General features: G+C 40.6%; 1 protein-coding gene across 1 annotated transcript; it reads right to left on the bottom strand.

Moving 5' to 3' along the window:
• Positions 1 to 1,832: 1,832 nt before the first annotated feature.
• MPHOSPH6 (M-phase phosphoprotein 6) lies at positions 1,833 to 21,195 on the bottom strand. Its single transcript, XM_070397997.1, has 5 exons — positions 21,120 to 21,195; positions 16,218 to 16,330; positions 9,614 to 9,704; positions 3,166 to 3,260; positions 1,833 to 2,543 (listed from the first exon to the last, which is right to left on the bottom strand). The coding sequence occupies exons 1-5, from the start codon at positions 21,168 to 21,170 to the stop codon at positions 2,411 to 2,413; spliced, it is 483 nt and encodes a 160-aa protein (XP_070254098.1). The 5' UTR covers positions 21,171 to 21,195; the 3' UTR covers positions 1,833 to 2,410.
• Between the last annotated feature and the right edge of the window lie 4,295 nt (positions 21,196 to 25,490).

Here is a 25,490-nt window from a genome sequence, read left to right as displayed (position 1 = left end):
AAAAGGAAAAAGAGGACATTTAAGGTATCATGCAGGAAGCTGTCACTCTTAGGAAAGGGGCTGAAATTGCTCAATTTTAGAAGCCCGAAGATACCCTAGAGTTGAAGCTCAACACCCCTGGTAAGATTAACACGTGTCTGAGTTGAATGGAGGTGTCCTATGGGCCAGAGTACTGGGCAGAAATCTAAGCGCTGAGTAGTTGGTATCAATGACTGTAACTGAAACACCAGCCTCCGCTGGAGGGAAGAGGTGTTTAGGGGAAAGCAGAGGAAGAAGCAGACAGAAAGGATTATGCTCCTCCTTCCTCCTCTAGACTTGTCATCTCCCTCTGGGCTTCCATTGACTCATCCAATAAGAAGCCAGCCAGCTGGCAAAGAAGAAATGGGGTTTGCTGAGTGTCCCAGACCAGCACCAAAAGCTATATAGAAGGGTGAGCTTGAGTCTGAGAAACAAGTTAATGTCTACTATAGTCTGTCTCCTTGGGCTTTTCTACATCCACATGCATGCACTTCTAAACATGATTAAACTTCCTACAAGAAAAACAACTCTTTATTAGCAAAGTTAACCCTCTAAATCCCATATATGGTAAGAGAAGTGAGAAAAAATTAGTACACACATAGCAAGGAAAAAAATATGCATAACTGCTCAGTAACTTATAATGAATTCATCACAAGGCTGTAGTTAATAATCTTCATTCTCCCTCTTCATATTCATTTTCCTCTCCCCTCAGCCAGGATCTGTTGGGTTAATACCTCATAAGGTAACCCAAGACTTCATTGTCTAAAGGGTCTACATCATTCCTGCCTCTGAGGTGGTTGTTTTCCATTCAAGTTTGTCAGTGGACATTGAAGTGCTACAAGATGCCCCTGGGTTCCACGTGTCATTCTCCGTCACCTACCATGTAGAAACAGCACAAATGCCCTTGTTCTCCTGTACCAGCCAGGAGAGGAAACGCCTTTGCCTACTGGTTTAGTGGCAAAATGACCAGATTGTTTCAATTTCTGTCTGAATACTCGTGTTCCCTGGTGGGAGCACTTCTCCCTTGCAAACTCAGACCTCCAGAACTCAACACTGAGGAGATAGGAAGCAAAACATTTGTGAATGTGTTACTGGGAGGAACAGTGAGAGGTGCCACTTTCTCTACCTCTGCTTAATTCCAGACCATTTATTCTAATGAGATCAACAGCCCCATTAAGTGGTCACTGATTCAAAGCACGGAATTTGTAAGATGGAGTTTTGTGTCCCACTTTGGGCCATAACTGAGTCTTAAGTAGACCATTCCACCATTCTATTATACCTGCTGCTCCTGTATGTGGGGTATGGGCAAAGAGCAGTGAATTCCAGAGGCACAAACCCATTGCCCCACTAATTTTTTATGAAATGGGTTCAGTTATCAAAAGTAATGCTGTACAGAACAAGGGTGAATAAGACATTCCATAAGTTAATGGATTGTGGTGCTGGCAAAGCACCGAGAACTTCTGGTTTCTGCCCCAGGATGAAGAGAGCTGGAAGGTGTATTGCTAGGGAAAAAATGAAATGAAGTCCTACATACATATCTCCAGGCAGACAGAGACACACACATACATACACTAAATTCCATGGGCTTCTCTACTTACTACTGAGAATAAGGTTCAGACTAGGAGATAATCTGGGGGGTGGCAAATTCTACTGAGCTATATTATAAAAAATTGATGGTTTTGACTCATAGAAGTAAATTTCTACAGTTCAATCTAATTATACCACCATCTTCTAAATTAGTGGCTCGTTTTTTTAAAGTTCCAATACTGAATTTAATTAAAATTATTATTTGAAAGTATAAGATAACAGAAAAATATATGAAAACAGATGTTTATTACAGAACATTATTTTTTCTTATTAATTAAAAACTTTAAACAAAACCGCTTAATTCCACAAACTGACTGATTTGGTTGCATGCAAATATTTTAGGCTAGAGAGGCATGCTTGTTCTTGATGAATTTACGTAGAATAAATTCGCACGACATTTGATTCCAAAATGTATGAAATGACTTAACATTAATAATTTAAAGTAAAATGCAAACACAAGGACAATTTAAACACGATTATTAAGTTCTGTGTCAATTTAAGGTCAGCAATTGAAAAGATATATTTAAAAATAATCTGGGGTAAAAAAAATTTTAGGAAGCAAACATTGCCTTTGTACATTTGAAGATCAAGGGCTAAAAATCCACTCTTGATGAATACCATATTAAGCAAAGGATGTATAACATCCATCATACATCTGTTTCAAAAACAGCATGTTTCCAAAATTATACATTTCTTTACAAATAAACATTACAATATTAATAACTATAGAGAAACCAATGAAATCAGTTCCAAAATATGTTAACTCTCACAAGGCATCTCTGAGCCATATCTTAAGGCATACATTTTAATCTTGGGGCTTTAAGAACATCTTCTTTGCTTTAATTGGTTTTATGTCTCCATTTTCATCTTCTTCATAATTGGCACGGTCTCTTTTCTTGGCAAACTTTTTTCCAATTGTCCCCACCAAGGTCTCATATCTGTGAAGATGATAAATAGCACAAATTTAATTCCAAATAAAAAAAGGCAGGAATCAAGTCTTATCAAGAATGCAACAAAGGCCTGGCAGGTGTGGCTCACAGTGGTTGAGTGTCGACCCTTGAACCAAGAGGCCATCGGATCGATTCCTGGTCAGGGCACAAGCATGGGTTGCATCCCCAGTAGGGGGGAAGGGTATAGTAGGCAGCCAATCAGTGTTTTTCTGTCATTATTGATGTTTCTATTTCTCTATCTCTCTCCTTTCCTCTAAATATCAATAAAAAAAGAAAATAAAATGCAACAAAGAATAAGAAAAATCAAAACTATGATTAAAATAAACCACCTGATTTAAAAACGTATAAACTTCTCTAAGAATGATTAAATTCTCCCCTATTTTTTCTTTTTGTATTATCCTAAGTAAATTGAGATGTATATTCAAATATGCATTGGAAACAGCACTGGAAATGAGCCCTCAACTGCCAGCCTGTGACAGTATGAATCCACCTCAGGTCATGTCAGAGAAAGTAGAAACAGTCATTTTCCTGCTGGGGTAAGAGAAGTACACATGTGAGAGCCAGTGAATGCTGGGCACAGGTCACAAAGTTGTCCCAAGGTAATGGTTACCTTCTAGCCATTTCTTCATCTGACACATCAAGCTCCACTGTTTCATCTTCAACTTCTTCTGCTTTGTTCTTAGCATTCATCTGAAGCATTAATTTCTGAAAAATACACCAACATGGCCAACAGGGCTGAAAAAGGCTTGTGAAAGGAACTTGTGTCCAATGTATTTATTTGAAGGTAGAGAAGCAGAGGTCAGACTCTACAGGACTAACAAAAATTCATAAGCAGTTTTCTCTACTACTTTATTCCACACTGTACTAACACAAGTCTGCTCTGAATTAAGAACAGTAAGAGAAAGCCCCACTAGATTAGACTTGTTAATTAAATTGTATTTTAGATCATAAATCTTATTATTAGTTACTCATATCTATAGCAGACACACTGCTACACCAATGTGTGGTGGTTAAAAAAATGGGGAGAGATATCTCAGCTGCAGAGGTCCCACCTGATGAGCAAAGGGCCCCAGCCTCACACCAGTCCTGCCAGCCCCAGGGTTCCAGTGCTCGGAAAAGTAGTCCTCATAACTTCTGGCTGTAAAAACCAGGGGAAATTGTGGCTGATGACACAGAGGCCACTAGAGTTCCAGGTGTTCTCCTTAAAGGGCCTGCACATGGACTTACTCAGACTCACTTGCCCTGAGCTCCAGCTCTAGGGCAGCAACTTGAAAAGCTCCAGGGACATACAGGGAGAAAATGAATGTCTGGCATCAGCGTAAGAGCTTTCTCCCAGACCGGAGTGCTGGCAGAGGCCACTGTTCCTTTGCTGAGCCCTCCCCTCAACAAAGCTGGCAAGTGGGCACAGTATCTGAGTCTTCACATCAACCTGGCTAAAACACTGTTCTCCCTGCCTCATCCAACTTGTGGGCCCACACAAGCCATTTCCAGCAGCTTTTCCATACAAATAGCCTGTCTTGGCTCATGCTGTGGACTTTCTTAAAATCTCTGAAACAAGTAGCATCTGTATTTCTTGCTAAGTGGCCCCAGGCCCAGCACTAGTAGCAGCCAGCCTAGGCTCGAAGCTTGGCCCCTCCTGGGCTCCTCCAAGCCCACACATGTAGCAGCCATCTGCAAATTGTTCTGCAGTTCATACTGTGGTCCAAGGCAGGACACAGGCAGTTGCTAGCCTTGGCCTGTACTTCCTGAGAGGCCGCAGAGCCAGCACACCCACTGGACAGCTTTCAGACCATGCCAGTTTACAACCCAACCACCTCCATGAGTAACACACTCAAGAGGCGAACTCAGTGGGCACCAGAGACCCGCTGAAGCAAGACCTGCTTTGTGGGGTCAATCCCTATATAGCAGATCCTCCATGCTGGTCTCGGCCAGTCCTCGAAGATGACTGACCTGGGGGTAAACTCCTACCATTGACATGCCAATAGCAGTCAATGTTCAACTACAACAGGGTTCACATAGCCCACATAGGGGGCACAGTTGGAGTGCCCAGCTCAGGTGATTGGGGAGGCTACACCACTGGGCCCTAGAGGACACCCACTACATAAGGCTATCAAGACTGGGAGATGTAGCAGATCTACCTAATACATAGAAACAAACACAGGGATACAGATAAAATTAGGAGACAAAGAACCATGTCCCTAATAAAAGAACAGAACAAAACTCCAGAAACAGAACTACACAAAATGGAGTCAAGCAATTTACCAGATGCAGAGTTTAAAACACTGGTTATAAGGATAATCAATGAACTTTGGGAAGAGTAGATGAACTTAGTGACAACTTCAACAAAGAGATAGGACACATAAAAATGGAGAAAGAAAACAAAAAAGAACCAGTCAGAAATGAAGAGTACAATAACTAAAATGAAGAATGCATTATAGGGAATCAACAGTAGAGGAGATGAAGTAGAGGATCAAATCAGCTATTTGGAAGTTAAGGAAGCAGAAAACAGACATCAGAACAGCAAAAAGAATACAAAAAAATGAGGATAGTATAAGGAGCCTCGGGGATAACTTGAAATGTACCAACATTCACATCATGGGGGTGCCAGAAGGAGAAGCAAGCAAGGAATTGAAAACCTATTTGAAAAAAATAATGACAGAAAACTTCCCTCACCTGGTGTCAGACATACAAGTCCAGGAAGCATGGGAAGTCCCAAACAATATGAACCCAAAGAGGCCCAAACCAAGACACACCATAATTAAAATGTCAAAGGTTAAAGACAAAGAGAGAATCTTAAAAGCAGCCAGAGAAAAGCAGTTAGTTACCTACAAGAAAGCTCCCATAAGACAGTCAGCTGATTTCTCAACAGAAACTGTGCAGGCCAGAAGGGACTGCCACAAAATATTCAAAGTGATGAAAACCAAGGACCTACAACCAAAATTACTCTACCCAGAAAAGCTATCATTTAGAATTAAAGGACAGGTAAAGAGCTTCCTAGACAAAAGCTAAAAAAGTTTGTCACTACCAAAACAGTATTATAAGAAAAAGAAGACAAAAGATAAAAATATAAATAAAATGGCAATAAATACTACATATCGATCAATAATTACACTAAATGCAAATGGTTTAAATCCTCCAATCAAAAGATATAAGGTGGCTGAATAAATAAGAAAACAAGACTGTTACATATGCTGTCTATAAGAGACTAACTTCAGACCAAAAGACACACACAAACTAAAAGGGATAGAAAAAGATAGTTTATGAAAATGGAAACAAACAAAAAATCTGGAGAAGCAATACTTATACCAGCAAAATAGACTTTAAAACAAAGGTTATAATAAGAGACAAAGGAAGACCAGCAATTCCACTTCTGGGTATTTATATGAAGAAACTGAAAACACTAAATTGAAAAGACATATATATCCATGTTCACTGCAGCATTATTTACAACTAGGGGCCCAGTGCACAAATTTGTGCACCTTGAAAGGAAGGCTGAGGTGGGCGCTGAGGTGGGCACAGGGGTGGGTCTCGGCCCATCCTTTGCGTCCCCACCCAGCCCCTTCCGTTGCAGCCCCCAGTCCCCTGGCAGTCCCGCTCCAGCCGCCACCACTTCCACATGCTGATGGTGCAAGCAGCGGTGTGAGTGGGGCCAGCGCCAGCAGTGGTTATGGGTGGCGGCTTCAGTGTCGGCAGTGGGTGTGACAGGGGCGGCGCCGGCAGCAGGTGCAAGTGCTGGGAGGGACCGTGGCGTGCGGGAACAAAGAATTTTCAGTAACCAGCAGAGACATGACCCAATGACAGCGACTGGAGTCCTGCCTTGGTCTGGCGCCCCTGCTCACCTGCTCTACCATCCCGCCATGGCCGATGCCCACCATGTTCCACGCTCTGCTGCCTACTGCTGACACCCACCATGTTCTGCCCGCGCCCCCTGATGGTCAGCGCACATCAGTGACTGGATGTTTGGTTGTTCTGCCATTTGGTCTATTTGCATATTAGGGTTTTATATATATATAAATAGCCAAGATATGGCAGCAACCTAAGTGTCTATCAATAGATGAATGGATAAAGAAGTGGTGCATATATATAATGGAATATGACTGAACCATAAAAAAAAGAATAAAACCTTGCCATCTATAAAAACATAGATGGACCTAGAGACAGAAAGACAAAAATAAAGTCAGATAGAAAAACAAATGTCAGATGACTTCACTTATATGTGGAATCTAAAACACAAAATAAACAAACAAGCATAACAGAAATAGATGCATAGATGTAGAAAACATTCTGACCACTGGCAGATGGGAGGGTGGTTGGGGAGATAGGTGAAAAAGGTGAAGAGATTAAGAAGGACAAATTGGTAGTTACAGAATAATCATGGGGATGTAAAATACTGCACAGGGAATGTAGTCAATAATCCTATATAATAAAACCCTAATATGCAAATTGTCCCCTTGACCAGGAGTTCGACCGTTTGCTATGATGTGCACTGACCATCAGGTGGCAGCGTGGAACATGGCAGGCATCAGCGATGTGGTGCTGGCAGCGGGTGGCAATGGAGGCACTGCCGGCCCCAATGGGCCCCGACAAGAGTGGGACCATGGCAGGATGGTAGAGCAGGTGAGTGGGTGATGCCAGGCCAAGGTGGGTGGGAGCAGGGCCCAATCACCCCGCTGATCGCCCTGCAAATGATGACCAGCAGTGGTGGCAGGAGGCAGGGGCCGCCTGGCTCCCAGGCACTAAGGAAGCTGGGTGGGGGCCCGGGCGGGGGGGGCGCCAGGTGCTGCCCAAGGCCCAGAGGTCAGCTGGGATCTGCCCTTCCATGCCAGATGCTCATACTTTGATCACTGGCCAGGCCTAGGGATCACACCTGTGCACAAATTTTGTGCACTGGGCCTCTAGTATTCTAATAACTATGTATGGTGTCAGATGGTTACTAGATTTATTGAGGTGATCACTTCATAGTTATATAAATATCTAATCATGGGGGTGGACACGTGAAACTAATATAATATTGTATGTCAATTGTAATTAAAAATTAAAATTAAAATTAAAACAGACACACTGCTAACACATTCTAGTGAGGAGGGGAAAGAAAAAGTAAACTTTCAGATTTCCTCCAAAATGCCCACCTTTGAGCCAAATGTAATAAGTATTATAGTCAAGAGTAATTTTAAATGCTTTTTTTTTTTTTAAATGGTGGTGGTGGTTGTGGGGCAGCAAATTGCTGGATGGAAGAACTGGATAGTGGGCCTTGGTATAATGGGGAGGACCTTCCTCACCTCCAAACACGAAGGTGGATAATGTATCCCCTATGATGTCCATGTGTCATGGGCCTCTCTCCATCTTTTTATCTCACATTAACCATTACTTGACAGTTACCCTCTGAAAGATTTTATTTTTACTGTATAATACTTTCTTTATAGCAAAGGTAGAACAAGGAAGGGAAAGCAGACGAGAAACTAGTCTCAATTAGCTTTTCCAACATTGAAAGGACTAAACATAAAATAATTTTGGGAATACAAACTCTGTGAGGGCATACACTTGGGTTCCCTGCTGCATTTCCAGTGCTTCTAGAGGGCTGATGCACCACAGGCACAGAATAAATAAGTACTGACAAAATAAACTCTATGGCAGGTGTTACTAGAAACACATACAATATTAAACACGTGTTCTAAATACATCCTGCTTATAATAAAGTGCTCTCAAGTTGGTATCATTCTTTTCATAAACAAGTATATCAAACTTTTCTCACATTTTATGACAGCTCAGATGTACAAACCAAACAGTTCAAAACTTTCCCCCAGAGAGAATGTACCCAATGGTACAGAGTCCCATTAAATTCTGAGGCCGAATCAACTCCTTTTCCCACATACCAGACATACTTTGGAGTGCCTGTCCACCCACAGCCCCAGTCTTTGAGTTTAACACACTCATTATCTGCTTTTCCCCCTCCTTTGTTCCACTGCCCATTTTCTTTTCCCAATCTAAAGCTGTAAGCAGGCCAAAGCAAGGAAAGCATATAGGAAAAACAAACACTTTTAGTGTTGATTTTGTATAAAGTAAATTTAACAGCTTAATTATCATACCCTTTAAAAAGGAAGAGGAGGGGGAGAAAATTAAACTAGAATCTTTAAAAATAAACTTTGGCAATTAACTTGGTTAGCTGTGGTTGTCTATAGGCATCCTTAGGGAAGTGGTTTTCAACCAGGGAGACTCTGCTCGCCAGGGGACCTCTGGCAATGTCTGGAGACATTTTTGGTTGTTACAATTGGTGTGTGTGTGTACACTACTGGCGTCTAGGGAGTGGAGAATACAGACCAGGGATGCTGTTAAACATCCTACAATGCACAGGACAGTCCCCACCACAAAGAACAATCTGGCTCAATACATCATACAGTGCCAGGGCTGAGAAACCCTGGCTTTAAGTGTCATAAAACTAAAGCTTTATATCACAGACCTTCATTTGGTTGGTCAAGTATCTGATAGGATGGCTTTTAATATACAACCAGAATTCTGATATTTGTTAAGTGAAGGCCTGTGCTTCTTTAAAAACCCGAGGCAGGAAAATTCAAATGAACAGAGCAGTTATAAGGCGACTATTTTACTTTTCAAACCAACTTACCAAAGGATTCTTTTAAAAATCTATTTACAAGTTTGGATCAAAACCTGTCCATTAAAAAGTCAAATTACTCAATTTTTAAGTAACACTTTTTTCCAGTAGCAAAGATTCATTTATAGATGCCAGAGAATAATTTTTAATAATAGCATCATATGAATAAAATCCTGATGTTACTATAAAAGACCTGAGCTGAAATTCTAGCACTTACAGTGGCACTGTTAAGAACTTATACTGCTATATTAAATTATCTACTCAATTCCACCATAAAACTAGACTGCAATGCCTGCAATTTCTTTAAATAGCTATGGCAGTATTTCAAGATTTGTTATTTTCCATATAATAAGGAGAAATGGTACCTGGGGGGGAAAACCTAAACCCAATTATTAGCAGAAAGAATTCAATTGGAAAAATTTTAAATTTAAAGTAATTATATTAATACCTCAACCTCAGGATTAAATCCTCTGAATGACATTCTTCCATAGAGAAGATCTTCACATAGCAAGAAACTCTGCTCTTCTATTATGAAACTCCTAAACGGGAAAATAAACCTGTATTAATAGCATGTCTACTTATAACAAAGCAAAGCAAATATAAGTCAAGATTTCAAGTGAAAAATCAATCTTACAGTTCTCAGTAGAATCAAATAAAAATACAATAAGATTTCTAATCTAGGGTTAGAAATAAAAACTGATGAATGTGTCCGGCAAACACATTAGGAGGCAGGAACTGCTGGCTGGAGTCATAGCCTCTTTTGAACACTACATCTGATTTACATAAATGCACAAGGTAGAGACCTATTATAATAAACATGGATTTTCCATACTTAAAGCAAAATATCCTTGATGTTTACACCACTCAGCTAGTTCTTATTAAATACTGTGAAATCAGATTCCTGGGCAGTTTTAAAAGAGTTTATTAGTCAGAACTCTTAGCTACAAACATGACTAACGTTGGATGATTTAAGCATAGAAGGAATTTACTGTAAAAATACTGGGTATCTCACAGAATCACTGGGAAAGCTGGATGAGAACTAGAAAATGGGCAGAAACAAGGGTAGATAGGTAGTTGACCTAAAACCAAAATCACGCTACAAAACTATCCTAATAAAAATGACGCTGCTGCTCAGAGGGCTAAATAGTACTTGACACTACAGAGGGCACCAGACAGGCCACTGCCCTGGTAACAGGGTGCAGGTGTGGATGTTTCAGTCTCCAAAATGTATTCTCCTGAGTCACCAGTTCATGATCCCAATCCTAGGTGAGCATATCTGACTATAGTTCTGATGTCCACCATAAAGCATGCTAGTAAAACAAATACCTGGCCTTTATGGCTTCTTTGGTGGAAAGTCAGCCCTGCTTCTTGTCAACATTCATTCATTCATTCATTCACTCAATTGGCAAACACTTATTACACCAAATTGTGTGTCAGGCAGTTCTAGAAGCTGGGGAGATAGCCATGAAGAAGAGAGCCTCTGCTCTCATGGACGTTACATTCTAGAGTGGTGCCAGATAATAAAGGATTAATAGTATATATTGGATAAAAAGGGAGCAGGTTATTCCACTCCTGAACATAAGGGAGTAACTGGTACCTAACTAGCCCTCCTACTGCAGGCAACTTTAAAATGGGACAAAATAGGAAACAGTGAACAAGTCAAAGCACAGGGATGTGATGCATGAGAAAAGAAAACCAAATGAAGTGAGCTCCACGAATGCCCATCTTCTGACTGGAGGAATCTCTAAGAGCACCCAGTCTCAATGCACTGAAGAGACAATTTAAAAGTTTGGGTTCCAGAGGTGGCTAAAATTCATGGGTCAAGACACCAAAGCAAGGGAGATACACAAAGGAATTCAGGACCTACATATTGGGTCACCTTGAATCTTTGGCTGAATACCAGGCTGCACATGTGCAGGGTGAGTCCACAGTGTCAAGGGAAAAATAACGATTTCCAGGAGAACAATTACCTGTGCATTAGTTTCCTAGGGCTGCTGTAACAAATTAATTGGTGGGTTAAAGCAATAGGAATTTATGCTCTTATAATGCTGGAAGTCTGAAATCAATTTCATTGGACTAAAACCAAGGTGTCAGCAGGGCTGCCCTCCCTCTAGAGCAGGGGTGGGGAACTTTTTCTGCCAAGGGCCATTTGGATATTTATAACATTACTAGAGGCCTGGTGCACAAATTCGTGCATGGTTGGGGTCTGGCCCACCTGCCCCAATCAGGCTGGGCTGGGCCACCTGAGGGGAAGGGCTGTGGCCGGCTGGGGGGACGGACCGTGGAGGTTGGTGGGCCGGCCCACCCCCAATTGGGGTGGGGAGGGCAAGGCTGGCCAGGGGGAGGGGCTGCAGGAAGTAGGCCGGCTGGCCCCACCCCCTGGTCAAACTCCGGTAGAGGGGACAATTTGCATATTAGACTTTTATTATATAGGAGGATTCATGGGCCATACACAATTATCAACTTAAAAGTCAGCCTGCTATATTTGGTCAAACATTTAATTAACTCACTCCTAATGCCTTGGCAGGGCCAGACCAAATGATTTTGTGGGCCTTATACGGCCTTGGCTGGACATACCCCTTCCCTGTTCTAAAGGGAGGGAGAAAAGAACTCATTCCTTGCCTTTCCAGCTTATGTTGGCATCCAGTATTCATTGATTTGTGATTGCATCACTTCACTCTGTGCCTCCATGGTCACAATGTCTTCTCCTCTGTGTGTATGAAATCTCTCTGTCTCCCTTTTATAAGGATATAATTAACTGCATTTAGATCTCACCAAGATAATCCACAATAATCTCCCCATCTAAAGATCTTTAACTTAATCACATTAGTAAAGTCAATTTGGGGATATAAGGTAATACAGGTTCCAGGGATGAAGGCCTGGATATTATCTGAGAGACCATTTTTCAGTTTACCACACCTGGGAAAGAAAATTTACCCTGGAATTGTATGTTGAACAAATATGAGACTTGGCACAGAGGATGGAAATGTTTGACTTTTGTACCAAAAATGAAGAGACCAAGTTGAATACCCTGTGACAATGAATAGAAAGGTCACACCTTAGAGTACTACTAAGCTAGCCCTAGAGTAAAGGCTATAAAACCTACTCTAACAAAAACAGGGATCAAGCTGGTCAGTATGTAAATTAACTGCCTAATGTAACAAATTTCAACCCTTTATTAAGGATGGGTACTCAGCAATATAACATAATGTATAGCCCACAAAAATTACTAGAGCCCTGGCTGGGTGGCTCATTTGGTTGGAGCACTGTCCCATACACCAAAAGGCTGTGGGTCCGATTCCCAGTTGGGGCTCATATGGGAGGCAACTGACTGATGTTTCTCTCTAACATCAATCAATCTCCCCCCAGCCCTTCCTCTCTTTAAAAACGAATGAAAAAAAATATCGTTGAGTGAGGACTAAAAAAAAAAAGCACTAGACATGTAAGGAAGCAGAAAAATTTGACCCATTAACAGAAAACAAGTCAATAAAAAAAGAAAAATGATTGAATTAATAAAAAAACATTAAAATAGCTATTATAAATATGGTCAAGAATTTAAAGGGAAATATGAATGGAAGAAAGATACAAATAATGTGAATTAAAAAATGGAAATGAAAACATTACCAAATAAAAATTTTAGAAAAAAAACACACACAAAAAAAACTAAAGTGAAAAATCAGGATAGTCCTATACCTATTAAAGAAAATGATTTCATATTAAAAAATATTCTCAAAGAGAAAACTCCAGGTCCAAATGGCTTCACTGGTGAATGTTATCAAACACTTAAGGGAGAAATAATATCAATTTTACACAAACTAAGAAATGAGAAGAGGAGGAACACTTCCAAAGTTATGCTACTGCCCAATACTTAAAAAGCCTTTTCTGATGAATCCCACAGTAATATTAATGATGTAATTTTTGATACTGTACAATGAAATGAGTTATTTGGAAAAATCTATATAATTCATTAAGCTAATATATTCCAAATGAGAAATGCATGATGTTATGAAATTATGCATTGACAAAAGATCTATTAAAAATATAAGATAGACCAATGATTATGACAAAGATGTTTTCAGGTTCCTCACTGCAGTTAATATCTAAGAAACTACTACTTATTGAGTTTTGGAGTAGTATCAAAGAATTATCTGAAAAAGGTATTACAACACCCCTCTATCCTTAACTACATCATCAAGTACGGGGTGGACTTTCTTTATGTACTTCAATCAAAACAACATCCAATAACAAGCTGAATGCAGGAGTTAGAGAAGAATCCAGCTGTCTTCTATAATGCTGGACATTAAAGAGATTTGCAAAAACGTAAAACAATGCCATTTTTCTCCCTAATATTTTTTTTTGTCTTGGAAAAGTTCTTTTGCATGCAAAAATGTGTTATTTATGTTAACATGTAATGCATTTGTTTTTTAAATAAATATTTTAAAAATGTTTTAATTTCTTATATAAATATGAACATGAAGAGTACCAGTGCTCTTCACTAATGATTTTCTTTTCTTCCTCTTCTAGTTGTCTTGACCTGTCTTTAAGAAGTTTTTTATGGGTTCTAAATAATTTTTTAAAAATGTAAATAAACCTTGAGTCCAAAACATTGAGAACCACTGTTCTTTAGGTTCCACCATTATAGTCCAGTTAGCACCTCACTTCCTGCAGGACCGCCTCTCCCTGAGGGAATCTAAATTTAGGCACACATTCTCCTGATCTTGATCTCTAGCCTCTAAAACTGTAAGAAATAAATTTCTGTTATGTATAAGCTACCCAACCTGTAGTATTTTGTTACAGTAGCTCAAATGAACTGAGACATTTAACTCCTAGGAAAGAAATCTAAAGGTCATTTTTCTGGGAATAATATACTGTGTTGAGGCAGGGGATACTGAAAACAAGATGGAAATCCTCCTGGGATATCTGGGATACTTTGTGCAAGTGTAGTCAAGGCATAAAATGAAATTATAGCTCCTTACCAGTCAGTAAAGGCCCTTTTCTACACTCCCTGCTTCTAAATCCATACCATCTCTGGCATTATCTTCCCCTACCTCCTTAACATCTTCCTTCCTCTGATAAGCAATAATAAAAAAAAAAAGCAAGTACACAGAGAAGCAAGCAGAGAAAACAAAGTAGCTTTCTCCGATCCCTCCTGGTCGGACATACTTTTTATCTTTGGAGAGAGGAGCATCTAACCTTCTAAAAGATCCAGAGACAATCACCCAAATGAACAAGGGAGTGTAACATGTTAAAAACAAAGAATAAGGTACAAAAAGGAAAAACATAAACATGCCTGAAGATAATAAGCAGTATCTTTAGTTCTTTCACAAAGTTTAAGTAAAACCATCTTAGCACAGAGCTTATTAAGGTAAGATAAGCATCAAGAAGAAATGATAAGTAGCTTCCAGAAAAATTTACATAAATTAATGGATAATGTGGATCCATCACTCCTTCATTCAAAATTATTTATCAATCACCAAACAAGTTTACAGTGGAAGACCAATGGTCTAGTGCAGCGGTCGGCAAACTGAGGCTCTCGAGCCACATGCGGCTCTTTGGCCCCTTGAGTGTGGCTCTTCCACAAAATACCACGTGCGATCGAAACTTCGTGGCCCATGCGCAGAAGTCGGTTTTCGGCCTGGGCGAGTCTATTTTGAAGAAGTGGGGGTACGTTTGTTGAGGTCGCGACCCCTCAGACTGAAGATGTTTTTAGCAAAGGCCAGCTTAGGAGTACCCTAATTAAGTTAATAACAATGTTACCTACCTATATAGTTTAAGTTTAAAAAATTTGGCTCTCAAAAGAAATTTCAATCGTTTTTCTGTTGATATTTGTCTCTGTTGACTAATGAGTTTGCCGACCACTGGTCTAGTGTGTTATCTCAGCTTTAGCAATGACTAGCTTGGTGACACTGAGCAAGTTATTTTCTCTTAAGCTTCAGTTTCCTCAACTATAAAATGGATAAAATATAGTAGCCAGCTCTCAAGTTGCTATGAGGATTAAATAATTAAAAGATGTGTATGGCTCAATGGTTACAGCACCAGCCCGAACACTGAAGGGTCTCTCTCAGGCTTGATTCCTGATCAAGGGCATGTACTTGGGTTGCAGGTTCAATACCCAGCCCAGGTTGGGGCACGTGGGGGAGGTAACTGATTGATGCATCTCTCTCACATCGATGTTTTTAACTTTTTCTCTCTCACCCTCCCTTCCTCTTTCTAAAAATCAATGGGAAAAATAGCCTTGGGTGAGGATTAAAAAAAACCCCCACAAACCCACAAAAATACAAAACAAAACAAAAAAAAGAGATGTAAAGTGCTTAGCCCTGTTCCTAGCACACATTACAGACTCAATGAATGTTAAGATAATTGGTATTAATAGTAAAATATTTTTTAAAAGCCCAGCCAGTGTGGGTCAGTGGTTGAGCATTGACCTATGAACCAGGAGGTTACAGTTCAATTCCTGGTCAGGACTCATACCCGAGTTGCAGGTTCATCAAACTTCAGTAAGGAGTGTATAGGAGGCAGGTGACTCATGATTCTCTCTCATCATTGATGTTTCTATCTTTCTCTCTCCCTTCCTCTCTCTGAAATACATAAAAACTATTTTTTTTTAAAAAGAGAAAAGAAACAAAACAAAAATGTCTTGACCTGTGTTTAAGAAGCTCAGTCTAATGAAAAATTCTGTTAAACTGAAATAAAACTAGAGAGCCCAGAAGTACACACCTAATCTTTGGAACTTAATATGTAGCAAGTACATTATAGAATCCCATAAAAGGTCCCCAGTTACTATCAGAGATATGGACTAGATTCCTTCATGCAATGCTAAAAAAAAAGGATAATATTATAAGTGATAGCCAAGGGTCAGTCAAAATGTATAAAAATTCAAGTAGACCTCTTATAGGTTTAACGATTTTAGAAAATTACTTGTAAGGCTATTTCAAGAAACTGAATTGATGCTATTTCATGGGCTTTGTGTCACTGGAATGATGAGTTACATTTATAGAGATTTCACTCTGAATGCCCAAAGTGCCATTAATGTAATTTCTAATAAAACTTACTCTTTCTCTTTAAGCTCTGGTAAATCCAAGTACCAATGCTCTTCACTAATGATTTTCTTTTCTTGCTCTTCTAGTTGTTTCTTAGTTTCCGAGTCCAATCCCCTTTGCATGAACTGTCAAGTCAAAACAAAATCAGTGCCAGCAACTAATGTTCCCAACTTAGAGTTAAAAAAAAACCTCAAATAACTTTATTCTTTCACTTGTTCTTCCCCATTTCTGCAGAAATCCCACCTCATGATTGAGGACTCCATAAAACCTGCTCTTCACTTGTATCTATCCTCTGAAATGCTGATCAACTATATGGCTGCTCTTTATTTTACAACAGGAGGCCCAGTGCACCGATTCATGCACTGGTGGGGTCTCTTGGTATGGCCTGCGGGGATCAAGCCGAAATTGGCAGTACAACGCCACCAGCTGCTCCTGCTCATCCTGGCCCCACTGTGCCTGACACTGCTTGGTAGGCTCACTGGCGCTCCACTGCAGTCTCCAGGCTGTGGTGGCCAGCAGTGAGCCCTGTGAATGGCACCCCTCGGTCAGCTGAGCGGTGCTCCTGCTGTGGGAGCGCACTGACCACAAGGGAGCAGCTCCTGCCTTGAGTATCTGCCACTTGGTGGTTAGTGTACATCATAGCGACTGGTCGACCAGTGGCTTAGGCTTTTATTTATATAGATAGAAGATAGATCTGTAGAAGCTCAACTCAAAATAGGCCAGTAGAGAAAATAGCAGTCCTGCTCTAGTCTCTCCCTAGTACAAACAATAGCGCTATTTCCAGGGGATAGGCAAACCAAGAAGTTAATCACAGCAAAATGATGAAATATTAATAACAGGAAAAAATAAATTTAGAAATCATCCAGCAGTTAGGTCTAGGATTATACTGATTTCCATTACCCCTATTTCTTTCCTTTATCCAGGCTCTATTTCTTTCCTTTATCCTATATTGTGCTTCCCTCAACTCCAGCTCTTTCAAACACATAAACATTTTTAGGCATCAGGGCTTTACCAATGACTACTAAATGAAATGACTTGAAAAACATCCACAAATAAATAACAGCAAATTCTGATGAGGATGTGAGAAAATTACCTCCTCTGTGGAAAATACATAGTTCCTTATCCAACTAAACATGAATTTACCATATGACCCAGTAATTGTCTTCTTGGACATTTATCCCAGAGAAATGAAAACTTAGTTTACTCAAAAAACTTACACATAAATAATCACAGTAGCTCTATTTGTACTAGCCAAGAACTGTAAACAATCAAAATACTCTTCAATAGGTGAATGGCTAAAATAAACCATACGACATCCACAACATGGAATTCGACTTAGCAATAAAAAGGAAGGAACTATTCATAACACTCAACAACTTAACTGGGTCTCAAGTGAATTATGCTGAGTGAAAAAGGCCAATCTCAAAGATTATATATTGTATAATTCCATTTATATAACATCCTTGAAATAACAAAATAATAATAATGAATAATAGATTAATGATGGCCAGGGGTTAGGGATGACACAAAGGTGATGATGGAAAAGCTTTGTATCTTAAATGTGATGGCAGTTAGATAAATCTACATACAATAAATTGTATGGAAAGTTCACACACACACACACACACACACACACACACACACACACTTGAGTGCAAGTAAAATGGTGAAATCTGGGTAAACTGTGTGGATTGTACCACCATCAATGTCCTGGCTTTGCACTGTTCGTTCATCTGTCCTCATCCTTTTACCTGTGCTTATAGCCTCATTCCAGGAAAGAACCAGCAGTTTCTGGGAAGCAAACCCTGTACTTCCCAGTTCTTCTGCCTTTGCTATTCAACATTATGCTTCTATCTTCTGCCTGGCAACATACTTACTTGTGAAGGTCCAGAGCACGTGTCCTTTGATAAACATTCCTTGCTTCTAATACAGCTTTATAAATACTGGCTTATTGTTCATTAGAGGCCCAGTGTGGTCCCTCGGCCTGGCCTGCACCCTCTAGCAATCCGGGACCCTTGGGGGGATGTCGGACTGCCGGTTTTGGCTTGATCCCCGCAGGCCAGGCCGAGGGACCCCACTGGTGCACAAATCCATGCACCAGGCCTCTAGTATGCATATAAGATCTTGGTTAATCTCTTACTACCCTTCCTCGGCCCTTCCCTCGGAGATTCATCAGTCTGTTCCATGTTTCCATGCTTGTGTGTTGAGCATCTGCCCCCTGGTGGTCAATGCGTGTCACAGCTACCAAATGGTTGCTTAGACTTTTATATATATAGATAGATGTCTCCTGAAAGATTAAGATTGTGAATGCAGACCACATCTCTTGTTCATTTTGCATTATTGGTACGTAGGCTGCAACTGGTACACAGAAAAGAGTTCAATAAAGGTTTTCTGAATGGAACTGATTCTAGACTTGTCTTATTTTTCCAGATTTCCTTTCTTAGTTGGTTCTCTTTAAACATAGATGTCTTATCCCATTACTCATATTCATGGTAAAACTCACAAATCCTGTCCAACTGCCCTTTTACTTCCTATTTTTAAGTAGATATTCTTTATGGTATAGAAATAGCCATATTCATATGTACCAAAACACACACACACATTTTTCCATACATATGGAAAGGATAGAAAACCCTGTGAGTATGAATGAAGCAACTCCAGACTTAGGCAGCAGTTCAATTCTTTCTCCACAGCACCTAAGAACATACTCTAAAGCTACTGATTTAGTTTTACTCACAACAAGGGCTTGGAACAGGTATCACAAAATATCATCCTTAGGCTAAACTTCTGTTTTTGTAAATAAAGTTTTACTGGAGCAAAGCCATACTCATTTGGTTCTGAGGTACAAGGGCCAAGTTGGTTAGACAGACTGGCCCACAAACTTCAAGTATTTACCTATTCATTTACAGAAAAAGTTCACTAACTCCTGTCTTGAGTCCAAAAGAGTTATCACAAGTAAGTACCTTCTCTATATTTCCATCATAGTCACAGACCTTCTACCTACATCCTTCACTTTCTACTTCCCATCAGGATCGACCTCCAGTTCCCAATAGATGACCCAAGTCAGACTTCAAGTACAATGGAAAATAAATGAGTCTCTGTTAAATTCTCTACCCTGTCATTCTTGCTCTATATTTAGCTCTTGATGAACAGCTACACTGAATACAATAACCTCAGGCAGCTGCTTCAGTCCTTCTCATAAGACATTCCACTCTATCTGTATATATAGTGTCTTCTGCTATCCTGCCAATGAGTTCTTTCTTAACAATGACAGAAGTTGGAACCCAAATAGAGAACCTCTTCTTTGCTTCCAATGTCTAGTTGAGTCTCTCTCAACCACTCAGGTAAAGGGTAGATGATTTTTTAGAGTTAATTTCTTCATTCCTAACTTTCAAGTCAGATCTTTGGTCTGGTCCTTAATTACCCAGCACATCTTCATTTGACTTATTCCAAGAGTTAAACTTCTAAAATCTTTTCAGTGCTTGCTTTGTCAATCCACTCCACTTCCTTGAAATCTACATGATTGAAAATCATAAACCAAGAGAAAACTCTGTTCAGTAAAGATTCAAATTTTGCTAATATGCATGGAAGAAATGCTTTAGAAACTATAAATTATGCTGACTTACCCTTCACTTTCAATCACTCTATTCATCCCTAGTTACACCCTAGCTCAATTCAATTCACATTTTGCACATGCAATATTTACTCTTCAATCTTTCAGAACGTTATTTACGCCTTGCTTCCTCTTCCTGAAAATTTCGCACCCCTCTAATCATAACATTTAACAGTTTACATCTGTAAGTGTTCAGCAACCAGTAGTAATTGATAGCAAATGGGGTCTAGGGACAGAATTCTGAATTTGAGTCTTGTCTACACTGTTTATTAGCAGTAAGTAACTTTGGGCAAGTTACTTACTTCTCCGTTTCAGTTGCCTCCACTGTTAGAGAGGGATACTAACCCACCTCAAGGGATTATGTGGAATTATTGGGTTCCTATATACAAAGCACTTAGAACAGTGTCTGGCACATAGCAAGAACTAAAATGTTTGCTATTATTATTTAAGTTTTAAGGATTGGTTGTTTCCCGTTTTAATTCCTGTATTCATTTTAACTACCCTTGTTTTTGTCCATTTTTATCTTATTTGGTTAAATCTGAAATATAAAAGTAAATTTTGCTTGACATAACTCACTTTCACCTCAACTGTTATAATTCCATAGCACCACCACTGCAACACTCACCCAGATCATCAGAACTTATGGGTGGTCTTTCTGACTGCAATTTTGGACCCCGTTGGGCCTTTCTTTCACTAAATATTACCCATAGGACAGAATAAGAGGCACAGCTAATGATACTGTTCCCTGAACTCAACAGCTTCCCAATGCTCACAAGATAAAGAAAAATATCCTTAGCCTGGCCTAAAATTCCCTGCTGTGACCTGCCTACTTTTTCAGGCCCATTTCTTGCTACTTGCCTTCCAGACATACAGAATTATCTTTAGTTCTTCAAACGCAGCATAGAATTTTTGGGTTTTGCCTCTCAGACTTCTGAACGCTCTCTTGCCTCAGTTTATGTTGCTATGCCCCTACCCTCCCACCTACCCCTCAGTCTCTACTAAAGCACCGCTGCCCGAAGAAGCCCGAAGTTCCTGGCCGGCGCTCCCGGCATCACTGCTCTTATTACGCTGTGTCCACTTTTACGTCTCTGTCTCTCCTATTCAACAGCTGGCTTTAGGAGAGAACCAGCCGGATTTCTAATCCAGTTCCCAGGGCCTAACACAGCAGGCGCTAAGTGAATGAATGAACGCGAGAGCTGGAGGCCCTCTGGGGCCCCTGTACGCCCTTTGCCCCGGCCTCGGCCAGGCCAGGAGGCCCCGGTGGCCCTGCCCTCCCAAACTGGCTCCCCCGCGCCCCGTACCTTCATGCGCAGCAAATTCTTGGACAACTTAGTTTTACGCTCAGACGCCATGCTGGCTCCCGCCAGGGTCCGGATCTCCGCTACGCAGCCCACCGCGCATGCGCACTACGACGCACAACGGCGGCGTCTTACGTAGCGTGCGCAGCCCCGCCCCGGGGCCCCGCCCCGGGGCCCCGCCCCTGTTTCTCGCGCCGGAACACTCCCGGGCTCTTCACGTCCGCCTCGGGGGAGAGCTTACCTGTGGAGGAAACTCAGGGTAAGGGCGCGACCGCCCACGCAGGGACGAGTCTCTCAACAACGGGAGGGAGACCCAAAGAGGCCGAAGCCGGAGGAGGCCCGAGCTCTGGTCCCTCGGGGGCTTCGGCCGGCCCCTCAGACCCCGCGCCCGGCCGAGCCGCAGGTCTGGCGGTGGCGAGTGCCGCCCCGCCTCACAGGCCCGGTCCTGCCGCGCGTCGCTGACTCAGTTGTCCTGGTGAGACCTTTGAGACTGTTGCCAAACCTTCCCGCCTGGACCGTTTCTTTCACATGTTTCTAACGTGGATGGCGGGCTTCCTATGTCCTGCACCGCTTTACGCGTAATAGTTCATTTTATATTCACGACACCCTGTGGAGGTGGTACTGTCCTTGTCCCCGCGTTGCATTGGAGTAAGTTGAGGAATAGAGAGGTTCCTTAACTGGGCCGAAGTCAGACTGAGGGAGGTGGGTGTAAACCCGGGCAGCCTGGCTTCAGAAATGCAATAGAAAACAATGTTGAATTCACGTATTAACTGTTGTGTGTCCTTGAACCTACATGCTATTTCCGTTAAAAAGAAAAGCAGGAGATAGTAAAGACATATGAGGAAAGAAGGCCTTATTTTAATCCAAAGAATTGAAACGATAATAGCTTCAACGGTCTGTGCCCCCTAAAGACAGTTTCACACTATCCACAGGTGCCGCACTTTGGAAAACATCCAGCCCATTAGCATTTCAATTGATAGTGTGTGCGATAGGCCAAAGTCTTGTGCTGGGTAGCATACGTGCCTTATGTTATTTAATCTTCAGAAGAACTCTGAAGAAGGAATTGTCGTACAGTTGGGGAACCTGAGGCCCACAGAGGTTAAGTGACTTGCCAGAGATCTCACGGTTAGTAAGTGTTGGAGCTGAGATTCAAAAAGTTTCATAAAAATGTGACCCCTCCTGGGCAGGTTTTCTCAGTGGATTAAATAAAGTCATTATACTGTGGTAAGTGGTTATAAAATTCATTGGCCCATGAGTTCATTAGTCCAGTGTCACAAGACACTGGGCTGATATCTGGGCTACAATAGTTTGAGAAAAACACATAACCTCCTTTTCCCGGAGCTGGCATTCTGGTGAGTGCCATGGAAGAAAAAAAAGTGACGTGAGAGAGGGACTTTTAGGGTTAATTTAAATAAGGTGGTCTGGGATGGTTCTTGCCAGATGATAGTGCTCAGGCTGGAAAGTTGAGTAAAACCTGTTGTATGAAAAATTGGAAGTAGAGTATTCTAAAAAGAGGGAATAGCAACTCCAGATATCCTGAAATGAGAACAAGAAAAGAGATGTCAGTTTATCAAGTGGGAACAACAGAGGTAAGAGGGTTAAAATGTGTTCCTCCAAAGTTCATTAGAATTTCTACCATTTGCAACGGCATGGATGGAACTGGAGAGCATTATGCTAAGTGAAATAAGCCAGTCAATGAAGGAAAAATACCACATGATCTCACTCATTCATGGATAATAAAGACCATTATAAACTTATGAACAATAATAGATACAGAAGCAGAGCTGCCTCAAACAGATTGTCAAACTGCAGCGGGAAGGCCGGGGAGGGTTGGGGGGCAGGAGGGAGGGGGGTAAGAGATCAACCGAAGGACTTGTATGCATGCATATAAGCATAACCAATGGACATAAGACACTGGGGGGTAGGGGAGGCCAGGGGATTGTCAAGGGCGGGGAAAAAAAAAAGGACACATGTAATACCCTTTGTAATACTTTAAGCAATAAAAAAAAAAAAGAATTTCGTCTCAGAATATGACTGTATTTGGAAATGGGGCCTTTAAAGTGGTGATAAGTTAAAATGAGACCTTTATGGTAGGTCCTAATTCAGTCTGACTGGTGTCTTTATATGAAGAGGAAATTTGGACACACAGGGTGACATCAGGAATGCACATGCGCGGAGGAATGGCCATGTGAGGACACAGGAAGAAGGCAGCCTTCTGAAAGCCAAGGAGAAGCCTCAGGAGAAACTAAACCTGCCTATACCTTGATCTTGAACTTCCAGCCTCCAGAACTGTGAAAAAATAAAGTTTTGTTGTTTAAGCTACCCAGTCTGTACCATTTTGTTATGGAAGCCCTAGCAAACTAATATACCACATAATTTGCTATAGATTGTAATTGGAATGAAAGCCCTATCAGAAAAGTATGGAGTTCATAAGAGGGTATAGCAAATGTACCTAAACCCTTTTGGCCTGGAAAAGGGAAGGACATCTAAGTTGTGACCTGAAAGGGAAAGAGTTAGGCTGGGGAAAGGCACTTTAATCATTTAGTTCTGTGCTACCATCACTCCATGCATCCACGGAACTCTTCATCTTGTAAAATGGAAAATGCACCAATTAAACAATAATTCTCCATCCCCTCCTCCACTACAACCACTACTCTAGTTTCTCTATGATTTGACTTGTGTTTAGGATTTGGAAAGAAGTTCTGTGGGATCAGAGGTGAAGTGACTCAGTCTGACAACTGCTTCCAGGAAACAGCTGACTTTGAACTAGATTTTGAAGGGTAAGCTCCTGTCTTGTCAATGTAAGAGGAAAATAATTCCTGACAGAAATAAGAGTATGTACCAGCTAAGGATGCTAGAAGCTCCACATTTTCTCTACAGACCTCTGTTGTTACCAGTCTACTTAAACAATGGATTCTGATTTGCTTTCTGGAAGCATAGACTTCATTATGTACTCTTCTACTCCAAAATGTACGATAACTTATTATCTGAGGTATGAAGGTCAAATTCTTCAACCTGCCACTCAAAATTCTACATTTTTATTTGACAGTGGAACTATTTATAAGTAAAGCTAATCTTCAAAATCTCTTCCCACCCATCTAAATATAATAAATGAGAAGTTTTTTTTAACTGTACATTAAATTCCCTGACAGGGAAGATAACTCTGATCTCTATATCACTAAATTTTAGGATATAGAGGATAGATCTCAAACTCAATAATGTGTTAACCTGTTTTAGTTACACAGGCAAGGAAACATTATTTTGGGGGAGAGATATTTCTATAGGTCTTCATATAATTCTGAATCTTTTCATAATGAAATTTATTAGAAGTGTGAAAACCTCTAATTCCTTCCAAATACTAGATCTATCAAGAAAAGGGCTCCTGAGTCTCTTCACTCTTACTAGTATAGCCAATTATACGGGGTAGAGCAAAAGTAGATTTACAATTGTGAGTTGCAAAAGTTTACTCTTGTATTATTATTAGTTAATTATATTTTCCCCACCATATGCACCTGATTACAGTAGTCACATGTTGCTACCAAGTACTTGAAATGTGGCCAATGTAACTGAGGAACTGAATGTTTAATTTTAGTTAAATTTAAACCTTAGCAATGTAAAATATTTTCCTCTTATGTACATTTTATTATTTTGGAAGGACTACATTTTACTTAAAACTGAAAATTTAGCATTTGAGTTGAGAAGGGCTATAAGTGTAAAATACATATCACATTTCAAAGATTTGGAACAAAAATAAAATTGAAATATATATTTTTAAAATGTATTTTTATTGATTTCAGAGAGGAAGGGAGGGAGGGAGAGAGAGAGAAAGAGAGAGAGAAACATTGATGAGAGAGAATCATTGATCGGCTGCCTCCTGCACACCCCCTATTAGGGATTGGGCCCACAACCCAGGGCATGTGCCCTTGATCGGAATCAAACGCTGGACCCTTCAGTCCCTAGGCTGACACTGTATCCACTGAGCCAAAACAGGGCGAAGTAAAATATCTTAATTTTTTTATATTGAGTACATGTTATAGTTTGTGTGTATTGGCTTAAATAAAACCTAGCATTAAAATTAATTCCATCAGTGTGGCCAGCATGGCTCAGTGGTTGAGCATTGACGTATGGAACTGGAGGTCACGGTTTCATTCCTGGTCTGGATATGCCCTGGTTGCAGGCTCTATCCCCAGTGTGAGGCGTGTAGGAGGCAGCCAGTCAATGATTCTCTTTCATCATTGATGTTTTATTTCTCTCTCCCTTCCTCCCTGAAATCAATAAAAATATATTTAAAAATTAATTCTATCAGTTTTTTTTTAATGAGGCTGCTAGAAAATTTAAAATTACATATCTGTCTTGTATTTCCCTCCCTTCGTC

Source organism: Myotis yumanensis, unplaced genomic scaffold (assembly GCF_028538775.1).
Source record: "Myotis yumanensis isolate MYYU_CA2020_CCGP unplaced genomic scaffold, mMyoYum1.0.hap1 SCAF_18, whole genome shotgun sequence".
Classification (NCBI taxonomy): Eukaryota; Metazoa; Chordata; class Mammalia; order Chiroptera; family Vespertilionidae; genus Myotis; species Myotis yumanensis.
This window is presented reverse-complemented; position numbering and strand designations above follow the sequence as displayed.

What these genes read in the sequence shown, in the direction of transcription:
- MPHOSPH6 (XM_070397997.1), bottom strand. Translation starts at nt 21,170, where the DNA reads ATGGCGTCTGAGCGTAAAACTAAGTTGTCCAAGAATTTGCTGCGCATG. An exon ending in GATTTAATCCTGAGGTTGAG is followed by an intron (nt 3,261 to 9,613) that starts GTATTAATATAA and finishes TGTATTTTTCAG; the next exon opens with AAATTAATGCTTCAGATGAA. An exon ending in GATGAAGAAATGGCTAGAAG is followed by an intron (nt 2,544 to 3,165) that starts GTAACCATTACC and finishes TCATCTTCACAG; the next exon opens with ATATGAGACCTTGGTGGGGA.